This window comes from Microcaecilia unicolor, chromosome 1 (assembly GCF_901765095.1).
Source record: "Microcaecilia unicolor chromosome 1, aMicUni1.1, whole genome shotgun sequence".
Taxonomy (NCBI): Eukaryota; Metazoa; Chordata; class Amphibia; order Gymnophiona; family Siphonopidae; genus Microcaecilia; species Microcaecilia unicolor.
In genome coordinates this window covers 343,842,513-343,867,723 of record NC_044031.1, presented here as the reverse complement: position 1 = coordinate 343,867,723, position 25,211 = coordinate 343,842,513, and the positions used below count along the sequence as shown (strand labels likewise).

General features: G+C 44.4%; 1 protein-coding gene across 1 annotated transcript in view; it reads left to right on the top strand.

Moving 5' to 3' along the window:
• The window catches only part of KIF15 (kinesin family member 15), a 1,036,090-nt gene that overhangs the window by 228,689 nt on the left and 782,190 nt on the right, over positions 1–25,211 (top strand). The window contains 1 exon segment of the mRNA XM_030209299.1: positions 14,955–15,077. Coding sequence (XP_030065159.1) covers positions 14,955–15,077 — 123 coding nt within the window.

The window sequence follows — 25,211 nt, the reverse complement described above, 5'->3', positions numbered from 1 at the left end:
AGTTCTTCTTATGTTATCAAAAGTTTGGCGGTTCTGCACGAATCCAGCCTGGTCTTCGTGAGTAAGCAGGGGGAGATATTTCTGTAATCTAGTGGCCAAAATTTTTGTAAATATTTTGTAATCTACCCCCAGTAGTGAGATAGGTCTATGAGAGGATCCTTGCCTGGTTTGGGCAACACTGTTATTGTTGCCATATTCCAGGTCGGCGGTAGGCCTGTGCCCTCATCTATGAAGTTGAAAACTTTCACTAGGAGGGGAGACAGTATCTTACCAAAGGTCTTATAAAACTTATTAGTGAACCCGTCTGGTCCCGGAGCTTTATTAAGAGACAGTCCCTTGATTGTCTGCTCCACTTCTTCGGCCGTAATGGGGCTACCTAACATTTGATCAGCACTTTCTGGGAGTACTGGGAGGTCTATCCCCGCTAAAAAGTTGGCTGCCTCCTCGGGGTTCTGTTCTACTTCTGATGTGTAAAGCTTTTTATAGAATCCCCGAAAGGCCGACTCCAAGAACTCATGATCAGAATGCACCATCCCTCCCTCGTCCCGTAGCCCCCCAATCATATTTCTGCTGGCATGTTGTTTTAATTTGTGGGCTAGTAATCTACTTGGTTTATTGCCAAATTCAAAACATGACTGGCGCACCCTTTGTAATTTTTCAGAGATATTCGCTAGTTCAAGATCGTGTAGTGCGATCGTAGATCGTGAGCCTGAGTTGTAAGATTCGCAAGGTCTGAACTCTCCCCCCGCTGCAAGAGTGCCTCTGTCTTAGCCAGTTGCTGACGAATGTCATTCTCCTTTGCACATCGAGCTTTCCATACCCGTGATCTGAGAGCTATTAAATGGCCCCTTATTACTGCTTTAAGGCCTTCCCACAAAACTGTTGGAGAAACTTCTCCATTATCATTAAAGTTAATATAGTCTTTAATGGACTGTTCCACTTGAGATAAGTTGCTTGGATCAGTCAATAACGCGTCATCCAGACGCCAGGGGGGTCTCGGCCTTTTGGGTCCCACTCCACGGAGTTGCAATATCACCGGGGAGTGATCAGACCAGGTGCGAGGGAGTATTTGCAGGGAGTCAGCTCGACCCAAGAGAGAGGCATCTCCTAGCCACATATCTATCCTAGATGAAGTGTGGTGCACTGTTGAAAAGTGTGTACATGTGCGCTCCGTAGGGTTATCCCTACGCTAGTAATCTATCAACTGCCAGCGTGTAAGGAATTCTTGGAGCTTCCGCCTATCTTGCCTAGCATAGGCTGTCCTGGTCGTGGAATTATCTAGACATGGGTTCACTGTGAGGTTGAAGTCTCCTCCCAATAGCAAGGATCCCTCAATGTTCCTAATGAGCAGTTGGTCTAGTTCTTTAAAGAATTCTTCATGATGTACATTGGGTCCATAGACATTTACCACTGTATAGATTTGGCCTGTTAATTCAAAGACTATGAGTAGGTATCTCCCGTTTTTATCTTTTATCACTTTCCTTATCCCCCAGGGCTTAGTCCCACGGAACACAATTAACACTCTCTTGCTTTTCGTATTGTCATTGCTAGATGCAAAGTGGATAATTGGGTATTGCTTATGGCTACATAGGTATTCATAATGCGGTTTGAGGTGAGTCTCCTGTATAAAGCCAACATCTATCTGTAATCTCAACAGCTCCCGGAATAGCAACTGCCTTTTCCTGGGGATGTTCAGCCCTCTTACATTCAGCGACATACATTTGATATCACCCATAATCTTATAGTGTTGGTGTTTTCTCTCATGTCCCTTTTTACCCATTGATCATTTTTCCTTGATACGTCCATTTCCCTTGTCACACAGAACTGTTTCCCTTCCCCCCCCTCCCCGAGTTCCCCTAGCACATATATAACACCCCATGGAATACCAACGGGTGTCTACGTAGGGAGGAAGAAGCAGCCGCCCCGCTGTCTACTCACCCCACAGAGTTGTCTCAACTAGTGCTATTTTTATCCAGCGCTGGAGATTACCTTAACTTAAGCAACTTATTCAACATCAGTAACTATAAGTCCAACTTTTCTCCGAATTTTGAGTCTAATTGTTCTCAGGTGATTCTTGCAGCCGATTGCTGGTGTTGTAGTCTCCTATGGCCTTTCCCCACTCTGCCATTTTGGTGGCAGGGACCGGGAGTTGTTTTTCTTCTCTGGGCCTGTATCTCTCCTCTCTTCCGGCTCTACTGTCTCTGGGCAAATAGCCCTTGCTTCCTCAATAGATTTTATCTGGGGCTTAGTCCCGTCTTTATAAAAGGCTAATGCAAAAGGGTGTCTCCATCTGTATTGAATTTTGAGTTCTCTCAGATGTCTAGTGAATGGTTTCAGATCTGCCCTCCGCTTCAGTGTCATGGCTGCCAGGTCTTGGTATACTTCAATAGCGTAGGAATCCCATTTAAAGTCTGGGGTCTGACGAGCCATTTTTAGCACCTGTTCCTTAAGTTTGAAGCTGGAGAAGCAGGCAATAATATCTTTTGGTTTGTTATTGCGCGCTGCACCCAAAGCTCTATGCGCTCTCTCCAACTGTATTGTTTCGGCCTCCACATTATCTCCGTTCACTGAAAGCAATGCACTAACCAGTTTTTGGACCATGTGCTCACAATCCTGATAAGTGGACGTTTCTGGCAGGCCTCGGAATCTGAGGTTGTTGCGGCGACCCCGGTTTTCCAAGTCCTCTATTTTGTCTAGCAGCTGGTGCTGGTCTCCTTGCAGCTCATTTATCTGCTGATCCATGGCTCCAATTGCTTCACTGTGTGCTTCAACCTGTGTCTCCGTTTCCTCTAGGCGAGAGCCTAATTCCCGGATCTCTCCTCTCAGGTCTTCTTTAAGCGTCGCCACTTCGGCCCGTAGGGCTTTCAAGTTGGAGCTTATGTCATGGAGCCAGGCCTCTAGATTCGGGGGAACCCCTCTCTCTGGGTCCGTTTCGGCTTGCAGTTCTGGCGTGTTTTCTGCAGGCCTTACTTTTCCTCCGTTCACCATCTCCTTTGTCTTCCGTGCATCCGCCATTTTGATCCTTAGTGCCGCGGCTCCTTCTGAGAAGGCAAAACGTTAGAGGTCCGCCACCTTCGGGTTTATTTATGGGTGATTCTGCTGCTCTAGCGTTGCTGCTGATTGCGAGCGCTATTTTAGTTCTCCAGCCACGATTTGATCGCTTTTATTGCTTATTTCCTCCGTGGGGGTGTAGGAGCTCAGCTCTTAAGCGGCCATGCTGCTTGGTGACGTCACTTCCCCATGATATCGAATTCATAAGTGAGCTATAAGGTCCTATGAGTAGATGTGAGCAAGCCCCTGGAACAATAAGGGCTGGTGTTAATAATTTAAATGCAGATCTGATATTAGGAAATTTTTCATTGGGCCCTATTTTAACCCTTCACCCAGGCTCACATGGAAGCGGGGTTCTGTTACATCACACTAACATGGGGCACACGAGTTTGGTTCACTGACCCGCATAGGTGAGACAGATTCTCATACGATCTGTCAATGCTCAACCAGCAGTGCCAGCGCAAAGGCAGGAGCACTGGATTGTCGCACAGATTTAAGTACATAAGTATCGCCACACTGGGACAGACCAAAGGTCCATCAAGCCCAGCATCCTGTTTCCAACAGTGGCCAATCCAGGTCACAAATACCTGGCAAGATCCCAAAAAAGTTCAATACTTTTTATGTTGCTTATCCCAGAAATACGCAGTGGTTTTTCCCCAAGTCAATTTAATAATGGTCTGTGGACATTTCCTTTAGGAAGCTGTCCAGACCCTTTTTTTAAACCCTGCTAAGCTAACCACCTTTACCACATTCTCTGGCAATGAATTCCAGAATTTAATTACACCCATTAGGTCTACTGAAGATAGACATAGATGAGAACTGGTTATCACAGGCTATGAATACCTGTGATTTTTGTTGCAGTGATCGCAGAAGTATCAGAGTGGGAAGTGGCCGCAGCTAAGACCAATTTTGGTGGGGAGACCGTGACAAGTGAGATGTCGCTGTCTCGTTCTTGTCTCTAGCCTGATACAGTACATAGAAGTATGTTTCAGACCAAAGCAAGATCAAAGGTGAAGTGGTGGTTGTTCCATTCTATCAGTGGCATGGATGATGCCTAAGGCTAAGGGCAGTTTCCCTCTTGTACGGAGGGGGGCCAGTGCCAGAGTAAATGATGATCAGCAGTGCCTACGTCAGTCTTGGACGGAATGGGGTGGCTGAAGGCTTCAAGAAAGTCAACGGTTGCGAAGGACGCTTTTACGGTGAGCCCCTGAGCAAAGCTGGGATGTTGGCACCTAGGCATGTCAGCGGTACATGCCCTAGGCGGAGCAGAAAATTTACATCATGACTAAGGTAAATAGAGGGATCTGTGTGACTCAAAAGGCTAGGCCACCTTGCCCCAAATGCTCTAGATAGAAATCAAATCATATATCTGATTGCTTATCACCGTAAGATGTATGCATGAACAAAATTGTTCAATAATGTGAATGTATTTACATATATAAGTTGTAGAATGCTGCAGCCATAATAAATTGCACTCTTTTTTTTTTTTTTTTCTCAGATACATTGTCAGTGTTGATATATGTTGTGTATGGTGTGGCATGAAAGGAGAGTGCTGAAGTGCTGCCTGCCCAGTTTGTTATATTTTATAGTAGATGGTGTTTATCTGTTATGCTTATTTTCCCATCTTACTTATGTAACACCAAACAAACACAAATAAAAATTCCAAACAAAAATTGGTGTTTAAACTGACTATTTCAGCAGGAAAATTTAGTGCTATAAATCTACCTGGTGCAAGTAAGACTTGACAACTGACACAAATGAATTTTAAACAATTGCTTACTCAAATGTTTGTAGCAGTATCATTGTGATCATTTATTAAACTCTTGTGAGTAGTTTAGTTTATGTAAGAGCTGCAGCTTGATAATGTAGGTGTAAAATAGAAGGTACATAAAATTGGTATATTCTAATGTTGTAAAGTTGGAGTGGAGATAAAGTAGTATTTGATTGTATTTGTGTTTATGCTGAAAATGCTTTTGAATACCTTAAATATCTACACAGAAAAATGAGCTACCTAGCCAAAACGACATTATCTGTAAGGATTTAAATGCAATTGCCTGCTCTGCCAAATACGAGGCAAGTGAGCAGCTGTTCCAACTGCAAAGCAAAGAAAATTGTCGCTTACACCACTAATAGCTTTAACTCAACTGCAATTATCTTACTTTGCTTGTTCTAACATTAGACAATTAGCCGCCTCGCACAGTAATCTAAAAGGTCTGATATGTAACGCTTATTACTATACTTTAATTGTAAACGCAGGCTTTGCTTTGCTCTGCTTAAATGTAAGCACAGATTTTGATTCGCTTGAATGTAAACCAGCAAATTGATTGTTATAGCGCCTTAAACACTGATTACTATGCTTTAATTGTAAACACAGGCTTTGCTTTGTTTTGCTTCAACTACAAACCAAGCATGATCAGCATGAACTTTGATTCGCTTTGAATGTAAACCAGCAAATTGATTGTTATAGCGCCGTAAACACTGATTACTATGCTTTAATTGTAAACACAGGCTTTGCTTTGTTTTGCTTCAACTACAAACCAAGCATGATCAGCATGAACTTGTTACCAAGCTTAAATGTAAACACAGACTTTGATTCGCTTTGAATGTAAACCAGCAAAATTGATTGTTACAGCGCCTTATACACTGATATGAATACCAGCAAAACACTCCTAACCATCTACTGTGTTACCCTACTCTCACACGCAAACACAACCCATGACCCAGATAACAATAAACCCATAACTCACAAATCACACATCACTTACACACACAAAATGTCCACCCTAAAAAACACCCATAACAACCCAACCACAATACACCAACTCTGTGTACAACCTATCAATAACTTACTAGACCAAATGCACAAGAACCAACCAAAAGGAAAAAACTCCATATACAAAAACAACAACAAATTCAACCAACGAGGAAACAGACAACTAATAAAAATAAACACATCATATCCCCCCACAGAACCATACCGATCAATCCAAATAGGATACATTAATGCAAGATCAGCAGTAAGCAATTCAGTAGATATACTAGACTGGATTACCACAGACAATTTAGACCACCTATTCATCACAGAAACCTGGTTCCACAGCCCTACAGACCCCGCCATTTTAGAGACATGCCCACCAGAATACAAAATCACCCACTGGACAAGATATGGAAAAAGAGGTGGTGGAATAGCTATCATTTACAAATTCGAGTTCACCATTGTAACCACTGGTGAATCCACCTCACCACAACTTGAAATCGCCTCGACAAGAATTAATCATCCAAACCTACTAGAACACCTCAACGCTATTCTATTCTACAGGCCACCAGGAAAGTGGCAAGATGCCCAAACACAACTTATGGACTTCATCTCGAATACATGTGTATCTGCCTCAAACATCCTCGTAATAGGAGATATCAACCTACACCTTGAAAACGACACCTCAACAGGAACACGAGAATGCACAGAATTTTTAAAACTTTGGGATCTACATGCACCTAACACTCAACCAACACACACAAAAGGACACACACTAGACATTATCACACACAAATTCGACCCAGACTCAACTATCCTAGTCACTGACACAAGATGGACACCCACACTACGGTCAGACCACCATAAAGCACATGTCTCCCTTCACTGGCGAAAAATACACAGAAGTGCAATTAACAAACATGAGCAAACAACAACATACACCACGAGAGGAAAAATAGACCCCACAACATTCTGGCAGCAGAATTACCAAAATGAATGGTTAACAAATCCAGACACCATCCAATTCCTCCAAGAATGGGACGATATATGTAAAATAACATTAGACAAAATCGCCCCTATCCAAACCAGAACATCACATAAGAAAAAATCAAATCCATGGTTCACCGAAGAGCTGAAAAAACTCAAAACACAAGTTAGGAAACTAGAACGCGCATGGAACAAAAAGAAGGATGAACAAACACTAAATGCCTGGAAACTACTTCGGAGGAAATACAAATACACCATAAAACAGACTAAAAGACTACATTACAAGACAATCATTGGATTAAACTACAAAGACACACACAAACTCTTCTTCCTTGTGAACAAATTGCTAGACACCACATCAGTTACAAACAACAACAAAGACATACCAAGTGTTGACAACCTTGCGAAATACTTCAAAGAGAAAATTATTCAACCACGACTTAAAATACCCACCAGCCCTACTGAATATGCCACACTCCTAGACTGTCTAGACCTAGAAGACGGAATATACCCAGCAGACAGAACCTGGACCGAATTCGAAATACTATCAGAAGACCTCATCTCTGAAACACTCAAAAGATTCGCCAAATCCAACTGCAAACTAGACATGTGCCCAAACAACCTCATGAAATCAGCCCCTCAACAATTCATAACAGACCTAACGAACCATGTAAACTCCATGCTACAAAGCGGGCTTTTCCCAAAAGAAAAAGGAAATATTCTACTCACCCCAATACCCAAGGACGCAAAGAAAAGTGCAAGTGAAATAACCAATTACCGACCAGTAGCATCCATACTACTAATAACTGAAGGGATGGTAACAAAACAACTTACAAACTATCTAGACAAATTCTCAATACTGCATGATGCCCAATCAGGATTCTGATCGAACCACAGCACCGAAACAGTACTAATTACACTAATGACTAAATTTAAACAAATGATTGCAACCGGCAATATACTCCTTCTACAATTTGACATGTCAAGTGCCTTTGACATGGTGGACCACGGAATCCTACTACATACACTTGAATACTTTGGCATCGGAGGCAATGTCCTAAACTGGTTCAAGGGGTTCCTAACCTTACGCTCATACCAGGTCACATCAAATTCAACTATGTCTGCAGCATGGACACCAGAATGTGGAGTACCGCAAGGATCACCCCTCTCACCAATTATCTTCAACCTAATGATGACACCCCTGCAAAACTTTTAGCAAGCCATAACCTTAACCCACATATATACGCTGACGATGTAACAATATATATCCCTTTCAAACAAGACATTAAAGAAATCCACAATGAAATCAACCAAAGCTTACACATCATGAACACCTGGGCAGATGCATTTCGTTTGAAACTGAATGCAGAAAAAACTCAATGCCTGATACTTACCTCCCAATACAACACGAATGAATTCACCGTTATAAACACACCAAAACTAAATCTTCCAATTTCTGAAACTTTAAAAATCTTTGGAGTCACTATTGACCGCCACCTAACACTCGAAAAGCACGCGAACACAACCAAAAAGATGTTTTACAGCATGTGGAGACTGAAAAGAATAAGACCATTCTTCCCAAGATCCGTCTTCCGCAGCCTAGTGCAATCACTCATACTCAGCCATCTGGATTACTGCAACTCACTGTACGCAGGTTGTAAAGAGCAAATACTGAAGAAACTTCAAACAACCCAGAACACAGCTGCCAGACTCATTTTCGGGAAACCAAAATACAAAAGCACAAAACCCTTACGAGAGAAGCTACACTGGCTCCCACTCAAGGAACGCATCACTTTTAAAGTATGCACACTAGTCCACAAAATTATTCATGGTGAAGCCCCAGCCTACATGTGACTTAATAGACCTACCACCTAGAAACGCTAAAAGATCATCCCAAACTTTCCTGAACCTCCACTTCCCAAATTGCAAAGGCATAAAATACAAAGTGCTACACGCATCAACCTTTTCTTATATGAGCACGCAATTTTGGAACAATCTTCCATGTAACCTGAAGACGACCAACAAGCTGATCGACTTCCGCAAACTATTGAAGACTCATCTCTTTGAAAATATCTATCGAAAGGATCAAAACACATGAAATCTACGCACACTGTTAGTAATACATCAACACATTCTCATCTGTACTCTCATTTTAACATACTTAAAACCTTAATCTACAGGTAAAATGCTATACCCGAAAGTTTTTCGCGCTATTGTTCTATAGTCCTATCAGTATCCGTTGTTCTTCCTTTGTTCCATTGTTTTGTTCCATTGTACTATTCTCTTAACGATAAGTAGACTCTGTCTTAAACTCAATGCATAACAATGTAACCACAATCGAGTTGTAACAATTTGTACTTCCGTTAATACAATGTATTGTAAGCCACACTGAGCCCGCAAATTGGTGGGAAAATGTGGGATACAAATGCAATAAAATAAAATATGCAATAATTATTTACGTATATAGTGTTCTCTGCCCTGGTCCAGCCAGATTATACACCATAAACTTTAATACAACTAGTGAACATCATTCATACATTTTAATCGATTAATATAGCACAATCCTATGGATGGGACCCAAAGAGCAAAGAGAGCAGAACACCAATTTTAAGGTAAGTAGTTGTGCAAGGCTACTAAGATCAGGCAGATGCAAATAGTTCAGCTTCTCTTTACTGCAGTATTTTCTTGTGTGCTTTGTTAATTTGAGGACAAGCAGGCCATTGTAATCTCACAGATGGGTGATGTCTTCCGAGCCTGGTGCGGACGCTGACTAGTGATAATACTTAGAACTTTGTACCAACATCCCATCTTTCATACGCTGGTGCTTCCCTGCCCAATGCATGAGCGTGGGTCCCTCAGTCTCGTTTTTTCCATGGAGCAGGGAGGACATGCTTTGTGTTATCTCAGGGTGTGTTTCACTCTTTTTTGCAGTGCCTTCCTGTGCGGGTATTTTTTATTTTTCTGCCTCTTCAATTTCTCTTTATTTTCATTAGTTTTTCGTCTCTTAAAGTTTCCTTTATTTTTGTTACCTGTTAGGCTGGAGCACCAACCTCAATTTGACCACTGCCCTTTTATTGGGTCACAGTTGAGTTTAATTTAGCCATGATTCTTTCCTTGCTGTCCCAGAAGATCCCCCCCCCCCCTCATTGGCTTCAAGAGGTGCGCCCAATGTAATCAGGTGATTTCTGTGATGGACTTGGTGCATCAGGTGCCATGGGCCTGACCATGTGCCAAACTTTTCCTCTTTGTTTAAAAATGCAGCTGAGGACACAGAGGGTGCAGCAGGTCCAACAGAAGAAGCATTTTTTGGCTCCTTGAAGGCCAGTACATCGTCATCGGTACCAGAAGCATTGACCTTGGCACCGGAAGCATCAACCTTGATGGGAGTGGACCGACATTGATAAGGTCTTTATTTCTCTCGACACTGGGCACTGACCACAGGCCCTGGGACCGGTTAGCATTGGACCCAACCAGGGCCGTAGCCAGACCGGCGGGAGGGGGGTCCAGAGCCCGAGGTGAGGGGGCACATTTTAACCCCCCCCCCGGCGGCGGCGGCGGCGCCACCACTTTTGACCGCCGCCCCCTCCCCTTTTAACCCCCCCCCTTCCTGCTGCCGCCAACCCTCCCAACAGGCAATAACAGATAACTGAATATGGATCAAATATATATATAAAATTAAACATTTATTTACTACCTAAATAGTACCTGGGGAGTTACGAACAAGATATATCTGTACACAGGTTATGAAGTTTAATTGGTCACAGGGTCTCAGGAAAAGAGAATCTTCTCTTTCCACTCCCTTACCTGCAACTAAAAAAAAAAAAACTTACAGCTTAAGCTAACAGATTTTGGCGGGTAGAAGAAACTGACAGTTCTGTAGCAACTTTACTAACAAGATAGTCACTTTCTGACCAAACAAAGGAAATGTACATCATAAAACAAAACAATTTTCAAGCAGGAAAATTCCCTGTTTCGCCACAGAATCATTCCTACCCGTTCTGTCCTAGACCCACCAAGACATCATTGAGAGGTTGGGGGGTGAGGGTGGGGTTGCTATTAGGGGTCTTCAGGAGGGGTGGTACACTTGAGGAAGGGGAGTAGATGTTCTCTGGGGGTCTTAGGGAATGATGGATTTTTGGAGCAACAGACCATGCCCCCCACTCCATATAGCATGTTGCTGCAAATATACGATACTTTTTTAGAAGATGCTGTTCTTGTGCTTCTCTTGTCTGGTTGTCTTGCATCAAGCTCTTTATCAGTTGGATTGGGAAATGTCCTGGGTGATTAGTTTCTTTGTTTTCCATGATTGTTTTTTCTGGCACAGCAATATTGCGGTGTTTACATAATTTCCGGTTTACGAGCATTCTGACATCAGCACTTAACACCCAACACTGAGATGTGGCAATTAGCAATTCAGTGCTTAAAAAAAAAAAATAGTCTGCGTTTTACCAGTTTCCTTTATGCTGGCTGTGAGCCATCTTGTCCGTTGTTCACTATTCTGTGGTGTAATTGTCTCCCATTATTTGGTTAAGAAGAGGTACATAAGTATTGCCATATTGAGAAAGACCAAAGGTCCATCGAGCCCAGCATCCTGTTTCCAACAGTGGCCAATCCAGGTCACAAATACCTGGCAAGAACCCAAAAATGTACAAGACATTTTATACTGCTTATCCCAGAAATAGTGGATTTTCCCCAAGTCCATTTAATAACGGTCTATTGACTTTTCCTTTAGGAAGCCGTCCAAACCTTTTTAAAACTCCGATAAGCTAACCGCCTTTACCACATTTCTGGCAATGAATTCCAGAGTTTAATTACACGTTGCGTGAAGAAATATTTTCTCTGTTTCGTTTTAAATTTACTACATTGTAGCTTCATCACATGCCCTCTAGTCCTAGTATTTTTGGAAAGCGTGAACAGACGCTTCACATCTACCTGTTCAACGCCACTCATTATTTTATAGACCTCTAGCATATCTCATTGTTTGATCTGCTGTTGTTTTAAATCCTGTTTATTAGCCACAATCCGTTAAATTACAAAAGCAACAATATAAATTTTTCATAGTTAAATAAGAATAGAATCTACAAACAAATCCCCCCCCCCCAAAAAAAAACAACAAAAAACCAAACACCTCTTCCTCCACCCAAGCCACCCCTATGTGGCATTGTACGCAATCAGGAAGTGAACAGTTCAAAAAGGAGAGTTGAGGAAATGACTGCGAGCCCATGGGGTCAAGCAAGACCAAAATCACTCCCAAATTCTCTGAGAACAGTCCTCTGGGTGATTGAAGGTCTTGCATATCAAATTGCTGCATCTGAAGTAGTGAAATCATCTGTTTCCAAAGAGACAAGGAAGGGGACTCTGAAAACCAGAGGAGGAGTATGGTTCTTTTGGCCATTAAAAAACCCGGATCAGGAATCCCTTCAATCCCGGGAGCACAGATGAAGGTATATCAAATTTTCCAAAAAGAATTTGTGGTTTACATTTCCTGTTCCACAGTCCCTTAATATAGTCTAGTATTTGTTGCCAAAATAACAGGACTTTGGGCAGAACCAAAACATCTGTTCAAGAGATATGCCCTGTTGAAGACATTTAGGGCAACAATCCTGGACAGCAGTCCCTGCCCGGAAAGCTCTACGGGGAGATGCATCTCCAAGTGCAACATATTAGAAGTAGCAGTCTTAATAGAGAGTAAACAGGCCCATATGGTATCCGCTGCCAATTTGATATGTAGATCTTGACTCCAAAGAGAGGCCAAATAAACAAAGTCAATATCTGGTGTAGTATCCAATAATGAATGATGGTGAAAAGATAGTGTTGCTGTCTGTTGAGATTTCAAGGTGAATACAGTGGAGAAGGTGGCTTGCACATTCTCACATAAGTGTTGCCAAGAGAGGGATTGTACATAATGTTTTAATTGTAAATAAGCAAAGTGGTCTGCTGCTGGAAGCTGAAACTGTTGTAGTTCAGAAAAGGGTTTCAACTTACCATCCTCAGTAAGTAGCTGAAACAAAAATCTAAGACCCTTAATTGCCCAAGCATAAAAAGTGTTGCCTTGGGGGAAGCCTGGATTATGCTGTATTGCCAGAAAGGGCATGATGGCTGCAGAGAACTGGTTCCGCTGATAGAGCTGCCTCCAGACTGCCTGCAAAGGGCAACAAAATAACTGCAATCGTTTAAACTTGTGAAGTAAAACCCCGCCAGTGGTATGAAGAAAACTGAAATGAACCTTAGGCGTCAACCTAGTTTCCAAAGATGTAACTGAAAAAAATATTCTGTATCACTTAACCAGTCGTTTATATGTCTCATACCACTGGCTATGGACAAATATCGCAAATTTAAAAGTCCCAATCCTCCGTGCAACCTTGGAGTCCGTAGTACCTGAAGATTGGAGGGTGGCCAATGTGAGACCGAGTTTTAAAAAAAAGGGTTTTAGGGGTGATCCGGGAAGTTATAGACCGGTAAGCCTGATGTCGGTACTGGGCAAAATAGTGGAAACTGTTATAAAGAATAAAATTACAGAACCACATAGACAAACATGGTTTAATGGGACAGTTTGCATGGGTTCAGCCGAGGGAAGTATTGCCTCATCAATTTGCTTAATTTGTTTGAAGGCGTGAATAAACGTGGATAAAGGTTTTCAGAAAGCTTTTAATAAAGTTCCTCATGAGTGACTCCTGAGAAAATTATGGGATAGGAGGCAAGGTTCTGGTGTGGATTAGGAATTGGTTATTGGACAGAAATCAGAGGGTAGTGTTAAATGGTCATTTCTGTCAATGGAGGAGGGTGAACAGTGGAGTCCTGCAGGGATCTGTACTGAGACAGGTACTGTTTAACTTATTTATAAATGATATGGAAATCGGAACGACAAGTGGTCAAATTTGCAGATGAGAAAAAACTATTCAAGGTTGTTAGATATAGAAAAAAAAAATGCATTACTTTGCATTTGTCCATATTTAAATTTCATTTGCCATTTGGATGCCCAGTCTTCCAATTTCCTAAGGTCTTCCTGCAATATTTCACAGTCCACACATGTTTTTAACAACCTTGAATAGTGTTGTATCATCTGCAGATTTGATCACCTCACTCGTCCCGATTTCCATATTCTTGAGGTTATTATTGAGTTTAATTATCAAATTCTCTAGTTTGGGGAGGTGGTGGTATTATTAGTAGCCTAAATAGAGAGGGAGTGCAAGGTTGAAAGTTCACTTAGGACACCTAATACCCTTCCACGAGCCCTATTTGAGAGTGATTTTGTTTTAAGATCCAGCAGCTTCCTTGGGGCTCAGATCTTGTCGTAGTCCTGCATTTACAACTACCCAGGGCTTTCCTGTTATTTTTATCCCCTCCAAAATTCGGTTATTGCTGTGCTGAGGGCTTTGCATCAGGATTTTTTTTTTTTTTTTTGGAAACCTGTGATAATGGACTATGAATCCAGCCACTTCCTTTGCAGCATATCCAGCTGGAGGCTAAGCAGAAAGTAGACTGAATTTTTGAATTTTGCTAAATATTATTTTCAGCACTTTATGCTCTTCCTGCACCTGTTATAAATTAGTAACATTTCATGAATTTTTCAAGCACTTTGATTGCTTTATTTGGATTAGGAAAATTTAGTGGGTTGACTAAGCATACTCTGAATTGTTTAGATTATAATGATCACTACATGCTGAAAATGGTTGTCAGCATTTTATGAATACTTAAGCACTGTATGAATTATTTGCACTTCATGAGCTGCTTCCCTATGGATGAACTGTTTGTATTTCAATGAAGATTGCTATTAGCATTTTATGAGTTTTCCATAAACATTTAATGAATTGCTTAAGGCACGTGTTTGGATTACAGAATTTTGATGGAAATTGCTACTACCACTTCATCAATTATCTAAGCACTTCATCAATATTTTATGAATTGTTTCAGCACTTTATCTGCTGTTTCATAATTTGGGCTATGGTTTTGAGTATGACAGGGAGTATATAACTTGTGCTAGTCTATTTATAAAGCCTACCACATATATGCATTTGAAATTGACCTCCAATGGATTTTCTTGCCTTAGTCCTTATGCTTAGGAAATGCATCTTTTTTTTTTTTTTTTTTTTCTATTTGCATTACATGTTTTACAAGCAATGTCTTCTGCTCTATTAGCATACTGTTTGTTTTTCAACAGGACTCTCTGGGAGGCAATGCAAAAACATTTATCATTGCAAATGTTCATCCTGGTTCTAGGTGCTTTGGAGAAACCCTTTCTACTCTGCAATTTGCTCAACGAGCAAAACTTATAAAAAACAAGGTAAACAAAAAAACAGAAGTGGGTAAAGCATGTGGGCTCATACAGTTCTTTCCAATCCAATCTCTGACCTGAAGGGGAGAGGGACTGGATGGTTTTTATCAAAACACTAGTAAAAAAGGCCCGTTTCTGACACAAATGAAACGGGCACTAGCAAGGTTTTCTTCGGAGTATGTATGTTTGGGAGAGTGTATGTGAGAGTGACTGTTTGAGAGTCAGAGTGAAAGTGTGAGTGTGTGAGAGAGAGAGTGAGTCTGGGTGTGAGTGTGTTTGTGAGAGTGTGTGTGTGTGAGAATGAGAGTGTGTGCAAGTGTGTATGTGAGACACAGTGTGATAGAGAGTGTGTGTGTGTGGCCATCCATGCTCCTCTGTCCCCTGCCCCCTCCATTCATCCCTTTCCAGCATTTCCCCTCTTTGCCTGAGGCCTGCCCTGCAATCCATATCCATCCATGGCCATCTGTCCCCTCCATTCATCCCTATCCAGCAATTCCCCTTTCCCTGAGCTCTGCCGTCCCAATCCATGGCCATCCATGTTACTCTGTCACCTGCCCCCTCCATTCATCCCTATCCAGCATTTCCCCTCTCTGCCTGAGGCCTGCCCTGCAATCCATGCTCCTGTGTCCCCTGCCCCCTCCATTCATCCCTTTCCAGCATTTCCCCTCTCTGGCTGAGGCCTGTCCTGCAATCCATATCCATCCATGCCCATCTGTGCCCTTCATTCATCCCTATCCAGCAATTCCCCTTTCCCTGAGCCCTGCCCTCCCAATCCATGGCCATCCATGTTACTCTGTCCCCTGCCCCCTCCATTTATCCCTTTCCAGCATTTCCCCTCTCTGCCTGAGGCCTGTCCTGCAATCCATATCCATCCATGCCCATCTGTCCCCTCCATTCATCCCTATCCAGCAATTCCCCTTTCCCTGAGCCCTGCCGTCCCAATCCATGGCCATCCATGTTACTCTGTCACCTGCCCCCTCCATTCATCCGTATCCAGCATTTCCCCTCTCTGCCTGAGGCCGGCCCTGCAATCCATATCCATCCATGGCCATCTGTCCCCTCCATTCATCCCTATCCAGCAATTCCCCTTTCCCTGAGCCCTGCCGTCCCAATCCATGGCCATCCATGTTACTCTGTCACCTGCCCCCTCCATTCATCCCTATCCAGCATTTCCCCTCTCTGCCTGAGGCCTGCCCTGCAATCCATGCTCCTCTGTCCCCTGCCACCTCCATTCATCCTTTTCCAGCAAGTCCCCTCTCTCCCTTCCATGCCCCCCCCCTCGCATCCATGCTCCTCTCTCTCCCATGTCCCAGCCTGGCCCGCCCTCTTCTCCTCCCCCCCTTCGCATCCATGCCGCCCCCCCCCCCCCCCCCCCGTTCGCATCCATGCATCGGGTTTTTTTTTTTTTTTCTTCTTTTAAAATTTACCTCCGTGGCGGTTCCGGCAGCGAAGCGTCAGGGAAGGAGGCGGCGCTCTCGGCGTGTAGCCTTCCCTTCGCTGTGTTCCGCCTTCTTTTGACGTCATCGACGTCAGAAGAAGGCGGAACACAGCGAAGGGAAGGCTACACGCCGAGAGCGCCGCCTCCTTCCCTGACGCTTCGCTGCCGAGCGATGCGATTGGTTGAGTGTCATTGCTCCGCCCTCGACGTCATCACGTTTGACGCGTGGGCGGGGCAGACACAATGGGATCTCACCCCCTTCACTTTTGGCTAAAAGAGGCTTCATGGAACGTTGGAGGTGCGTTTTATATAGAGAGATTTTGCTGGTTTGAAAACAAGAATAAATGAACCCCAGTGTAATATATCTAACCATTAGTGGAGGAGTGGCCTAGTGGTTAGGGTGGTGGACTTTGGTCCTGAGGAACTGAGTTAAATTCCCACTTCAGGCACAGGCAGCTCCTTGTGACTCTGGGCAAATCACTTAACCCTTCATTGCCCCATGTAAGCCGCATTGAGCCTGCCAAGAGTGGGAAAGCGCGGGGTACAAATGTAACAAAAAAGAAAAAAAATTAAAAAGACATTTCTATAACAGGGTGCCTCTGGTTAGGTGCTCTGATAACACGTCATATTTTGTAGTGACACCTACCAGCTTATTTTCGAAGGAGATCGCCGGCCATCTTCCGACACAAATCGGGAGATGGCCGGCTTCAACTGCATTCTGTCGTGGGGCCGGCGAAAGTTCAAGGGGGCGTGTCGGCATGGTAGCGAAGGCAGGATGGGGGCGTGGTTTGAGATGGCTGGCTTCGCCCGATAATGGAAGAAAGAAAGCCGGCCATGACGAGCATTTGGCCGAATTTACTTGGTCCCTTTTTTTTCAAGTCCAAGTCCCAAAAAAGTGCCCAAACTGACTAGATGACCACAGGAGGGAATCGGGAATCACCTCCCCTTACTTCCCCCAGTGGTCACTAACCCCCTCTCACCCTCAAAAAAACCCCAACTTTAAAAACTTTTTTTGCTAGCCTCAAATGTCATACTCAGGTCTATCGCAGCAGTCCCTGGAGCAGTTTTAGTGGGTGCAGTGCACTTCAGGCAGGCGGACCCAGGCCCATCCCCCCCTACCTGTTACACTTGTGGTGGAAAATGGGAGCCCTTCAAAACCCATCCGAAACCCACTATACCCACATATAGGTGCCCCCATTCATCCCTTCGGGCTATGATAGTGGTGTATAGTTGTGGGGAGTGGGTTTTGGGGGGCTCAGCACCCAAGGTAAGGGAGCTATGCACCTGGGAGCTATTTAAATTTTTTTTTTTTTTTACTTTTTAGAAGTGCCCTCTAGGGTGCCCGGTTGGTGTCCTGGCATGTGAGAGGGACCAGTGCACTACAAATCCTGGCCCCTCCCACGACCAAATACCTTGGATTTGGCTGGGTTTGAGATGGCCGGCTTCGGTTTCCATTATGGGCAAAAACCGAGGCCGGCCATCTCAAACCTGGCCATCTCTGACATTTGGGCGGTCCTAAACGTATTTTCGTAAAAAAAAAAAAAAAGATGGCCAGCCATCTTTTTTGAAAATACGGTTGGCTCTGTGCCTTTGCGGCACCGTTCGAAAATGCCCCTCCTAGGCACCCAGGTCCATGTTAGAATACTAGCATAATCAGTACTGGCACACCTAACATTTATGCTCCACAGTTAACACCAGCCATAGAACTGGTATAACTGCAAATGCCTAAATGCTGTTGTAAAATGTGTAACTTAAAGTATTTTGTAATTGCACACAAGTGGGAGCTCCATCTGTGCTCTGCCCATGTGTATGCCCCCCATTACAGGTAAGCAATATAGCTTACCTGTAAGGGGGCGTACACGTGTCCTTATAGAATAGCTCTTAGGACACTTGCACACATAAGAGTTAACTTTTTTCAACATTTATGTGGATAACTGAGGGCGGTTATATAATTGCCCTTTCCATTACGTAAGCTTCCCTGTGTTCTAGAACCTGTGGGATAGTTGTCCATCAACCAGCAGGTGGAGATAAAGAACTGAAACATCTCTTGGCATTCAGTACAGCTCCTCAGTATTTTCTATCTCTTGTTCTGAGTGTTTTGCTCCTGGTCCAGTTGGTCAACCGGTCCCCAGTTGGTCTTTGCGGGTGGCTTCAATCTGCAGAGTAATATCTGGAGATCGTTAGATCCCTGTCTCCGGTGCCCCATGAATTTACTTATTTCCTTCCTTCATCTCTCCTTTATTTCCTGTGGAGCTCTCCTTTTGCAGCACAACAACCTTAAAAGAAAGAAGGAAAGGTTTGCTGGAGAGTGTAGGACAGAGTATCAGTTCTGAGCCTTTCTAATCTGTGGTAAGACTTGCGGAGACTGAGCTTGGGGTAGGGTTGGGGGGGGGGGGGGAAGGGATCGCTGGCTGGCCAGTAGGCCGGCAGTGGTAAGTCCGACTATAGATTGACTTGGAACCACTTGGAGAACTGCAAGTTCTACTTGGTGTAGGGGAGGGATCCTTATTTACTGCCTGGGAAACAACGTGCTGCGCTTATGACAGTCAGGGTGAATGGCGACTCCTGTGAAGACAGTTAAGTGGTGTTCCTCCTGTGGGACTCACCGGCATCAAGGCATTGCAGTGTGTGTGCAAGCCTGGGAATCCTGCGGGATGCAGAGAAACAGTCGGCAGCAGCACATCTTTGGATTCAGCGCAGCAACTGAATATGCTGAGTTCTTTGGGCTCTCCATCAGGGCTGGTACGCAGCTTTATGCAGAAGAGCACGGAAACGGGTGTCATTTTGTCAGAGCCAGTTGGCAGTGAGAAGCATCCTCTGTCTGATCACACACAGCACAGCCATTCTACGGTCTTGGGACCCAACAGAGTGTTGAACTGCATCGGGATCTTTGATTTCTCTGGAGTTCATTGCTCTTAACCAGGCCTATTTACTGGCAGTGCAGAGTCACTCAGTGTCCGCTTTGAGGAACTCTGCACTGCTAGAGCCATTTGTTCAAGTTAGGTTCCTTGAGACAGCCGTATCACAAAACATAAGTGATACAGGCTATTTTTATTATCGCATTTTAGGCACTGAAAAGTGACAAGGATGTTAGTTTTTCACTTAGTGTGCGGTGATTAAACAGTAGGACGAAGTGTAAACTGGTTGGTCTGTGAGAGCCCTTGGAAAATATCAGCACATATATAAATTTTTTTGGAACATTTCGAAGAAGTTTCATCTACATATACTTTCTCTGGAACTGTGTATATATATAACATTTTTTTAACACTTTGAAGTTTCATCTACAGACACTATTTTTCTGTGGGATTGTATATTGTTGAGCATATCTATAAGAGGCATAGTTAGCCACCCCCCAATCAAATGTGTCTCGACCTTCACCACCCATACTCCTCTCTCCTATTCCCTTTCCTAGATTTAATCCCAATCCTCTATCCTTCCCAGGGGCGTTCTGGTAAATTTTTAACAAAGGACTCACTCTCTTGATGTAGCCAGCTCTGCAGTTTGGGGGGGGGGGGGGGGCAGGGGTGGACTGAGCGGGCAACGCATGCCTTTCTTCTCACCCTCGTGCGGGGGCACACGGCATACCTTTCCTGGCAGGCTGAGCTCCACTAGCCTATACTCCCCACTGCTTGTTTCTGGCTCTAAGCAGCAAGCTGGGACTTCTCGTGCATGCACGAGAAGTCCCAGCCTCCTGCTTAGAGCTGGAAACAAGGAGCGGGGAGTAGTAGCAGTCTATTTACTTGGCTGACAAGGCTCAGCATCCCCACCAGCAAAGTAAAAGAATTCAGGAGGGGGCCCAAGCCCACATTTTAAAAGCCAGTTATAGCCTACTTTAACAACTGGCTCCCAGAATTCTTAAAAACTTAACAGCTCTCGGGAGCCCCTGAGAGCCAGTTCCAGCACACCACTGACCCCTCCCTTCAAAACATTGCCAGCCAATATTCACAGCAGGCTTGTGCCCCTGATGGAAGCAGGCTTCATGCCTTCTCTCTTTAAAGGACCTAGAAGCATCCTCCACTCCACCCCCCTCCCCCCGGCATGGTTCAGAGAAGTATAGCTGAAAGCCCAGCAAGAAAAGTAAAACAACCAGCAATGAAGTTTCAAGTTTATTGAAAGACTTACTGTCCCACTCATCTATCTTGTGTCTAGGTGGCTAACAATATAAAAAGAAAAGGGTGGGGGGGGGGGGGGGGGAGAAAGCAGATGTCACAAGTAAAACATAGCAAGCTACCGACATTTTGACACGGGAGGAACAATGATAAGAAAGAGAGAGAGGGGGAATTGGAAGTACAGTAGGTAGTTGGGGAATGGGAAGTTAAAGGAGCAGGCAATCAAGGAGCTAGTGCCTATAGGCCTCTCCAAAAGAAAAATGGGTTTTTAGATTGGTTTTCAATAGAAATAAAACAAAATAAAACATGGAAAAGAAAATAAGCTACTTTTTTTATTGAACATAATACATTTCTTGATTAGCTTTCGAAGGTTGCCTTTCTTCGTCAGATCTGAAATAAGCAAGTGTTGATAGATGACAGTATACAGTGGGGGAAATAAGTATTTGATCCCTTGCTGATTTTGTAAGTGTGCCCACTGACAAAGACATGAGCAGCCCATAATTGAAGGGTAGGTTATTGGTAACAGTGAGAGATAGCACATCACAAATTAAATCCGGAAAATCACATTGTGGAAAGTATATGAATTTATTTGCATTCTGCAGAGGGAAATAAGTATTTGATCCCTCTGGCAAACAAGACCTAATACTTGGTGGCAAAACCCTTGTTGGCAAGCACAGCGGTCAGACGTCTTCTGTAGTTGATGATGAGGTTTGCACACATGTCAGGAGGAATTTTGGTCCACTCCTCTTTGCAGATCATCTCTAAATCATTAAGAGTTCTGGGCTGTCGCTTGGCAACTCGCAGCTTCAGCTCCCTCCATAAGTTTTCAATGGGATTAAGGTCTGGTGACTGGCTAGGCCACTCCATGACCCTAATGTGCTTCTTCCTGAGCCACTCCTTTGTTGCCTTGGCTGTATGTTTTGGGTCATTGTCGTGGCTGAGGAATTTGGAAGTTCCAAAGTATATTGGATCAAATGATTTACCACTGAATGGAGATTACAAGCTATGGGGACACTTGGATGACATCTTCAAGAGTCCCTGAGATGCCAGGGTCCATTGATCTCATGTGAAAGCGTGTCATGTGTGTAACATACACTGTGAAAGCTATGTGGCCCAACAATCTCAACCTCTGCCAAGCCATGACCTGCTGAGATGCACAAACCTTGGATGTGAGTGCGAGAAGATTGTCTGCTCTAGTGTCCAGAAGGTAGGCTATCAAGCAGGGCTTCTATGAATTTCAATCATCGGACAGGGCGAAGATAGGACTTGGGGTTAGTTTAAAATGAACCCTAGTAGCTCAAGCACGCGAATAGTCATCCACACGGACTCCTGAGAACCCTCCTCAGAGGTGCTCTTCACCAGTTAATTGTCGAGATACGGGAACACATGGACTCCCAGTCTGCGTAGAAGTGTTGCAACCACCACTAGACATCTGGAGAAGACCCTGGGAGCAGACGCAAGGCCAAAATGCAACACGAGGTACTGAAAATGATGTGTTCCCAGCTGAAATTGGAGATATCGGGATGTAAATATATGCATCATTTAAGTCCAGAGAGCATAAGCAAACATTTTCCTAAATCACTGGGAGAAGGGTGCACAGGGAAACCATCCTGAACTTTTTTTGGACTAGGAATTTGTTCAGGGCCCTTAGGTCTAGGATGGGACATATCTGCCCCCCACACACACACACACACACACACACACACACCGAGTTCAACCGCATGGGCCTTCAGAAGGGCGCAGAGTTCCTCTGCAACCTCCTGCCTGTGCTGAAAGATGAACAAATGAAGAGATCATTCGTTCATCTTTGGCATATCCAAGACAGAATATTTGAAGAACCCCTTGGTCAGAAATTTATAAGAGGCCATCTTTGGTGAAAACAACCTCCCCCGACCGGCAAGTCATCGAGAACAGACACTTTTACTGTGGCTATGCTCTGCTGGAATCAGTCAAAAGCTCTTCCCTTCCTTTGCCTGGGGAGCAGCAAGGGCCATAGGTGCATGCTGTTTACATGAAGGAGCGAGCTGGGGTTGAGCCCTAGTAGGCTGATAGTAGTAGGAACTCCTCCTTGGCTTGCCAAACGTCCTCCTAGCTAAGGAGGCTGATGAAGAAGGTGCCCAGAAAGAAAAGAAGAGAAGTTCTGAGAGAAAAGGACATTTCTCTGCTAAGTGATTATTTGCTTTGTGCTTTGGGAACTTAAAGATTGGGGTTTAAAGGAGGAATTGTAGGTTAGTGATAGGCAGAACAAAAATATAAAAAAGGGAAAGTCACGTGACACCATGCCAGAGGGAAGACGTTAGTTTGAAGCTCTCTGGATCCCCGTTTGGTCCCTCCGTGTTGAAATCGCTAATTGGACCCTGCAACATAGATTCTGACCTTGAGCAGTAAGAGGAGAGTGATGTGGCTACCTTTGTTTACCGGGTGTTGAGACAATGGCAGCGCAAGCGGCACAAAGAAAAGTCCCGAGGCAAGAGTGTGGAGGACAAGATGGCGGCGCCTGCGAAATCAACCGGCCCCACAGTATCCTCGGCCTGGGTGGCTGAAATTACCAATGAGGTGACTGCGGTAACGGAGGTACCATTGGAGCGGCGCCTAATGCCTACTGATTCTAAGTTAGAGCGGCTACAAGTTCAGTTAAACAGATCTGGCAAAAGGCTGTAGCTTTTCAGCAGCTACGTAGAGATCAGGTCATTACAGTGGAAGAAACATAGGACTCTATACACAAAAAGCTTGCCGTGCTGGAAACGAAGGTGAAGGACCTGGAAAACAGCTCCCGCAGGAATAATTTGAGGCTGGTGGGTTTCCCGGAAACTATACTGGATAAAGATTTGGTGGGATTTTTGGAGGAATGGCTTACTAAAGAACTGCAGTTACCAGACAGCAGGGGTCCTCTGTGCATGAAGCGACCACACATGGTGGCACCCAGGCAATCAGAGCAGCCAAAACCAAGGTTGGTTATCTTCTGAGTTCTGAATTTTGTGCATAAGCAGGCTATATTGGAAGCACTACATGCGGGGAAGTCTCTGTCTTATGGAAATCAGAAGATCCTTTGCTTTCAGGATTACTCGGCTGGAGTGGCGCACAGCGCAGAGCCTTTGCACCTATCTGCTCTAAACTGTTTGCTTGGAAAATAAAATTTGCTCTGGTGTATCCTGCCACCCTCAGGGTCACTCATAAGGAATCTTCCCGGATATATACAACAGTGGAGGTGGCTCGTCGGTTTCTCATGCAGCTGGGAGAATGAGAAACCAAAAACCACGAGAACATAACTCCTTGATTGTTTTTTTTTTCCTTTTGTTGCTCTAGTCCGACTGACCTTCTCTCTTTGTATTCTTTCATGTTGGGGGATTACACTGAGAGGAGCAGAGGCGAAACTTGGAGAGACTTCCAAATTCTGGTAAGCCTTTGGAATGCACCGACTGCCGAAAATGCTAGTGATACCGTCTACTACTACTACTACTTAACATTTCTAGAGCGCTACTAGGGTTACGCAGCGCTGTACAATTTAACAAAGAGAGACAGTCCCTGCTCAAAGAGCTTACAATCTAATAGACAAGTGAACGGTCGGTCCAATAGGGGCAGTCAAATTGGGGCAGTCTGGATTCACTGAACAATAAGGGTTAGGTGCCGAACGCAGCATTGAAGAGGTGGGATTTAAGCAAAGACTTGAAGACGGGCAGGGAGGGGGCTTGGCGTAAGGGCTCAGGAAGGTAGTTCCAAGCATAGGGTGAGGCGAGGCAGAATGAGCGGAGCCTGGAGTTGGCGGTGGTGGAGAAGGGTACTGAGAGGAGGGATTTATCCTGTGAACGGAGGTTACGGGCGGGAACGTAAGGGGAGATGAGGGTAGAAAGATAGTGAGGGGCAGCAGACTGAGTGCATTTGTAGGTAAGAAGGAGAAGCTTGAATTGAATGCGGTATCTGATCGGAAGCCAGTGAAGTGACTTGAGGAGAATCACTAACTGGATCTTTTGAATTGGGTATGAACTTGGACCTTGACAAAACTCAGTTTTGTTTAATTGTTGTGCCTTAGCGAAGGGCAGAGTCCGGCGCCCACGTATTGTATAGTTGTGGTTATATGAGGGTGGGGATGCGGGGGAGGTGTTAGCTGCAACAGTTCCTATGGGGGGAATGCTAAGTTTGGAGGGTGGGGGTGGGAGAGTTTGGGGTGGGGGGGGTACAAGGTCAGATGCAAATCAGGAATAAGAGATTGGTTATGCAGGTGCATGGAATTGACAGCGGTGAGTTGTTACAAGGGGACGTGGGGGAATGTGAGAATTTTGTGGTGTTATTCTAGGTGTGGGGGGGGGGGGGAGTGCTGGCTGGGACGCTCCTTTTGGACCCAAAGTTTAAAAACACTTCAGATCACAACCTTTTCCTATGGTGAAACTGGTGACTTGGAATGTGGGGGGGATAAATTCACCAAGAGGACAAATTTTACAGCATTAACAGACACAAATTTGACATAGCCCTATTGCAAGAGACGCATTTCAGTGCCTTGGAACATACCAAACTTAAAACTTGGTGGGTGGGGGACTGTGTGGCAGCAGCAGCCCAGGGAAAGAGGAGCGGAGTTGCCATTTTGATAAGGAAGGGAAT